Genomic DNA, 6,280 nt, shown 5'->3' with positions numbered 1-6,280 from the left:
GTCACTCGACTTTTCTCATTGTTTGGTGTTGGGGTCGAGACACAAGTCGCTTTTCTCTCATATCAAATCGGTTAGCCGAATAGGATCCGATTTGAGTATTTTAATTAAATTAATATTGGTTCTAGTTACGAAGGATCCGAACCCGATTTAAGTGGACCGAATAGATTAAAGGATGTCGTTCCATAAAAGGAGCACAGGTTAGACAAGTCACCATCATGGTGGGACAGGGAAGGATATTGATTGAAATCCAACCTGACCCGCTTCGAAGGATCCGATCCAAATCAAATTGAACTGGACCAAGATCTAGATCGGATCAAACCAACCCTTGGGTCGATCGATCCATGACTTGTTCTCATAAGGGTATTTTTGAAATTTTCAATAAAAGAGACGTATATAAATTGGCGATGGAGTTACTCGATCCGTCTTCGTGTATATATACGATTGATGTGGCACTGTTGGGTGGACGCGGTAAGAGGTCGCTCCGTCTCTCCGATCGCTCCATCCCTCCGTGGTTGGAGAGATGGATCCGAGGAGGAGGAAAGCCGAAAGAGTGGAGCATCTACTGGGGCTTCTCAAGGTGCGCGTGCTACGAGGGGTCAACCTCGCCTATCGCGACGCCAGGGGCAGCGATCCTTACGTCGTCCTTCGCATGGGCTCCCAGGTCGTCGTCTTCCTTTTTCCTCCTCCTTTGATAACATCGCGATCGGTTGTTCGTGTTTCTTGAGGATCAATAGAATATGGCATATGTGGGAGTTGGAGATCGATCATGGAAAGAAAAAGAGACGAAAAGATCGAGCATCTGTTGGGGATCAAAGGAAGAAATGGATTGGTTGTCAACGTGTACTCATGAAATCCGATTAATTCAACGTGTCAAATTTGTTTATTAGTATCTAGAGGTGAAGAAAGATAGACCTTTTTAGTTATGATTTTGATTTACTTGTGGGCTGTTTGGATGTAGAGAAGCGGAGAGAAGAGAACCGAATCGGAGATGAGGGACCCGAATTCTCTTGTTTGGATACGATAATTAAACGACAGAAGTGGGAGAGAGTAATTTTATCTTGAGAGAGAAGTGAAGATAATAGGGGAGAACAGAGGATCCTTTCTCTTCTATCCTATTGATTAAAAAAATTGAAGGGAAAATAACATGTTATTTCTTTTCACCTAATCTTGACTTCTTTTCCCTTTTCTTCCTTTGTCTTCTTTTCTCTTACCTTCTACTGTTCCTCTTCCCTTGTGTATTCACCTTAGTGTCCAAAAATTATTGCCCTTTCTGCTGCATGACCACTAATTAGCTAGAATATCCTTCATGGCACACAGCAACGCTTTGAAAGGAACTGTAATGTTCATGAGAGAGTTTCAATTTTGTTGTTCACTTTTTTCTTTTCGGATCATCATCTTTTTTAATATTGAATTACACATCATTTTGGTGGATGAGAGGCTTCTCTCTGTAGCATTCTTCCTGTTCCTGACCTGGAATTTTTCTGTTCTATTTCTAGTTTATATAATCACCACTATTGATGTGACATCTCCGAAAGCATTTTTGTCAAGTAAACATAGGAGCGCTTCTGAGCAAAAACTTTGTGATTTTTTATATATCCTAAATCTTCACATAGTAATTTGTTTAACATTTGGATTGACCTAACATACCTGATGTTAAGTGAATTAGGCTTTCGTTTCTGTGTCCCAGTGTCTTTCAGTTGCTGAAGACTCATGAAGTTCTGTTTTATGTTACCAACTTTGGCTTTATAATTTCAGTTTTTTAATTATCTTAACTGAACGTGGACTTAATGAGCCATATTTGTGATTTATTAGAATCAGATATAGGCCCTATTGAGTGCTATGTTTATTAGTTAAGCTTATTATGTGCTCAATCAGGAAAAACAATAAAGTCCTTTGATAATATAACAGGTCCTTTACCATCATTTCTACATAATATGATATCATGATTTCTGTACAGTTCTTCAGATTACATTATGTCTTTGTTTTGTACGTTTATGTGAATTAAAATTATGTTGCCAAATTTAAGATACTATAAATATCATGTTATTGTACACTCAAACAGAATGATTGACCAACTTGTCGTAGTGCAAAATTGCATCTGATACTTGCATGGTCATGGTTGTCTGGCACACTAACTGGATTGAATGAGCAAAACTAATTGTTTCTTCTTTAACAAGATGACACGTCATTTCCTAATGAGCTAGGTGCAAAATTCTGTTTCAGGGCAGGCCATTAGAGTGGTATAATATCAAGGCAAATTCAGAGAATAAGAAAATAAAGGGGTTACTAAAGAAAGCAGATGGGATTAATTAGACAGATGGGTACCTTTCTAGAGACTCATTTATTATGAAGGAAAATTAGACAGCTTCTCTCCAACCAATTTGAAGTTATTTAGTTTCAATTATTGGACTGATTCATTTGGTGCAATGAATCTTCTTACAATTTTAGCTGACCCCAAATAGTTAGGAGTTACAGCTTTGTTGTTGTTGTTGTGTAATCTTCTTACAATTTCAAAATTTTCAAGTGGCAAAATTGGCAGGATCAAGTCTCTTTTGAGGCAAAACAGAGGTCAAAATAATTTTTTTTTGAAGTTCATCCAGTTCACAATAGAGACAGTAATGTATACATTTTCACGAGTATCTATATGAAGTTCCTTAGAAACAGAAATTCATCTAGCATCTCATCACATCTTTGTTGAGGTTTCTATTTTAGATCTTTTATTAAACCCTTCATATTCTGATCTCACATTAGTGACAAAAATTTAGTATTTAAGTGTTATGTTTTGTAATTCTTTCATGTCAGAAAGTGAAGACTGGTGTGAAGAAGAAGAATGTCAATCCAGAGTGGAATGAGGAGTTGACTCTTTCTGTTTCAGATCATATTCAACCAATTAAGCTTGTAAGTTTTATCCTTCCTTATTTTAATAATGTAAGTATCCACACCCAATAAGATCTCATAGTATTTAGATATTTTTCTTGTCTTAAACAAGGAATGAATGTAGAATAATCTCTTTTTTTTCTAGACATACAAGTTAGACTTGTACGCAACATGTAATTGATTCTTATATTAGTGTCTGATAATCTAAGCTGAAGTCAACATAGAGAGGTAACAATACAGATAGAGCATGTCTATGAATGACACCAAAGGTGAGTCTAGTGTCTGCTATGAGTCCTGTAACTGGTTTGTACTGTAAGACCCCAAATGCCAGTGAGATTCATGAGACTTGGTTCCTACTGTCAGTAGGATTTTCAGTATTTACAAATAACGAGTCAAGGCTACTTTTTTTAAGGATTGTTGCTTAATTAGCTGCATTTGTTTTATCTTCTTTAAGTTTTACTTGAATTTGTAATATCTGCAATTCTGTATTCTATGATAAGTGTTTTGAAAGCCTCGCAAATGTACAAGTCAATAGTTTGTGCACTTCAATTATGTTTCTTTAGTGATTCTTACTAATTCTTGGCCTCTTATCACATATATATTTTGTTGCCTCGCATGTGGTTAATCTAATTAGAACAAGTTTCTGGCACTTAATGCCATCTATTGGCATATGTAGGTGCATCTATGTTGTTGCCTATTTCACACTGTCTATTGGCATATGTCTTTATTCAGGGCATATGGATCTCATAAACTAATCAAAGATCCAACTCTTGGACTTGTGAATCTGAAATAAATAACTGAGAAAAGATAGAGAAATCAAATTAGATGTAAAAAAATTTGCAGCAGATTAATATTTTTCAATCACTGACTTGAACCTGACCCAAGTCTGAACTTTTAGTTTCAGGTTTTCAGTAATCAATTATGTTGCATCTGTACATGTGTTTATGATCATTCCAAATTAACTTGAGTCATCATGGTTGTGTGACAATAAACGTTAGATAGCATTGTTTAATCGTCATGCTTATGATTGCAACATCATGGAGAACGGATCCTTTGCTTTTTGAATGTTGCATTTATAACCAACTGAATTAGTATATTTTATGTTAGATGGTGTTTTTTCTGCGATCTTTTTTTGCTAAACTTTTTGAAACAGCTTTAGTTTGGTGAAATGAATCTCCAATCATTATATTAGTGTGCTATGTTTTTTATTAAGTATTAAAAAATCTTCTAAATTGTTGTTTTCCCTTTTCTAGATTGGTAGAGTATCTCTCTCTTTAATGAGAGGTTAGAGGTTGGATCCTAGGTGTCCATCTTGCCTGCCATGGACATTCTCCAACCATTATGGTGGCTGATGTCCTATCAACTTTGGGGCTTCAGTTAGCTCTAACGAGTCTTGTACTATACTCTTGGTCTTGAGGCTTGTGGCCTATGATGCAGGATCTTATGTTGCTTCTAACATAAAAAAGAAAAGATAATAGTTTCTAAATCCTGCATTTTTTTGCATCTTTTTACTCCAAGAACCTCTTCACATTCTTGATGTTTGGTAAACGAGTTCATTTGAGTCTCAACATTAGTATTCTTTTTCTCAAAGCAGAGAGATTGCGTTTCAAAATATTGGTTAGATGCGTTAAGATTTTTGGTTCACTCTTTATGTTGCAGTAACTTGTCACTATCAGCATGTATGACTGTTCAGACAAAAGTCATCTGGTTCTGAAATGTTGTTTATGTTATTTATTTATTTCTCTGGTATCATAATAATAATTCATCGAGAGACAGATTGAAAGTACACAGGTAAAGAAGAAATGTAAAAAGTGCATCCATATGAAGCCACTAATATTTCACTGAAACATTCTTTCATGCCTTAGTTAATCCATAGGATTCTATACGTTAAATAGTCATATTAGATGGTAGAGACCCCAAATAGCGGGGACTTGCAGTTTTATTGTTGTTGTTGCATATTAGATAGTAGAGAAAAAAAACACTCAAAGAACTCCCGCAGAAATCACTGACCGGAATAGGGAACTCATACCCACGAACCAAATCTTGACATCAGATCCAATAACTGGCATTTATTTTCTTAATTCTAGATCAATTTGAACTTGTACAGCCCTAACCAAAATTTACATGCGTCATATCATGTGATTATTGGTTCATCTTGTTTACGGACACCGTGGGAAAGGACCTTATGCCCCTCAAACTACAACTGCCATCGAATGAACTCCAACAAGTCTGAAATTAAAACCAATCAGCCTAGTACTACTATATATTACCTTTTAGAAGTATCCTGATGTTTCTCTTTTTGCTTATGCATGGTGCTGAATTTTTACCTGGTTAGCACTCCAGAATGCTATTTTGCCAGTAGCGAAAAACCATAGTTAACTTATCCAGTAATGCACAAATCGATACCATTGCTTAAATTTCCATATTACTTACGTGATGCATTGCGCAGGAAGTTTATGACAAGGACACATTCAGTCGAGATGATCAAATGGGCGAGGCTGAGCTTGACATCCTGCCACTTCTGGAGGCTGCCAAGATGGATTTGTCAGGTGTTCCAGACAGCAGCATTATAACGAGTGTGAAGCCAGGCAGGCAAAATTGCTTGGTGGGTGAGAGCCATATCAAATGGATGGGTGGCAAGCTGGTGCAGGATATTATTCTCAGGCTCAGAAATGTGGAGTGCGGCGAAGTCGAACTGCAGCTGACATGGGTGAAAAATTCGGGTGGTTCAAGCTATGGGAATAAATCTTTTATGCACCAATAATTGCATACTTGTTGCATGAAGCATCATCACCATGTCTGCCCTCACGCTTGCTTCCTTTATGTAGTACACAATATATATTATGTAGCATGCTTCATGATGTATGTATATGAGTTGCATCCCCAATAAATATGCTTCAGGCTTTCTTCTCACTTTTAACACCACTGATCTAATCTTTTACTTGTTTCTTCCTGTAAGAGCAATTTAGTTGATTCATTAATAAAATAAATTTGAGATATTTTTATATGTGTAATAAGTTATTGTATCAGCATCTATTCAACAGTGAGAAAAAGGAATATCAGGGAAAGATTATTTTTCAGATCAACTTAAAAATGTTACTTTCTTCGATGAAAAAGAAAATATGGCATATTTGATTTGATGGGATTTGGTTCTGAGATATCTTTTCATCCTGTATGTTTGATGTGATTTAGTTCTTTCATCATCCTATGTGTTTGATGTGATTTAATTCTTTCATCATCTACCTGTGAGACATTTATAAGTTGGCTTTTCTCTTTTTATGGATCTAATGCTAGGGTTGGACATTATTGAAACATCAGTATAGTCTTACCCTTAAATTTTGGGAAATTATTTGGGGTATCTTTTGTCTTTATTTTTCTGCGTGTTAAAGGAGTAATATTGCTG

General features: G+C 36.0%; 1 protein-coding gene across 1 annotated transcript; it reads left to right on the top strand.

Moving 5' to 3' along the window:
- The first annotated feature begins 442 nt into the window (after positions 1-442).
- On the top strand, positions 443-5,790 carry LOC135610663 (GTPase activating protein 1-like). Its single transcript, XM_065105452.1, has 3 exons — positions 443-661; positions 2,803-2,898; positions 5,327-5,790. The coding sequence occupies exons 1-3, from the start codon at positions 521-523 to the stop codon at positions 5,639-5,641; spliced, it is 552 nt and encodes a 183-aa protein (XP_064961524.1). The 5' UTR covers positions 443-520; the 3' UTR covers positions 5,642-5,790.
- The last annotated feature ends 490 nt before the right edge of the window (positions 5,791-6,280 follow it).

The sequence above is a fragment of the Musa acuminata genome, chromosome BXJ2-4, assembly GCF_036884655.1.
Source record: "Musa acuminata AAA Group cultivar baxijiao chromosome BXJ2-4, Cavendish_Baxijiao_AAA, whole genome shotgun sequence".
Lineage (NCBI taxonomy): Eukaryota > Viridiplantae > Streptophyta > Magnoliopsida > Zingiberales > Musaceae > Musa > Musa acuminata.
The sequence above is the reverse complement of the archived record's forward strand: the minus strand, read 5'-3'. Positions and strand labels throughout refer to the sequence as shown.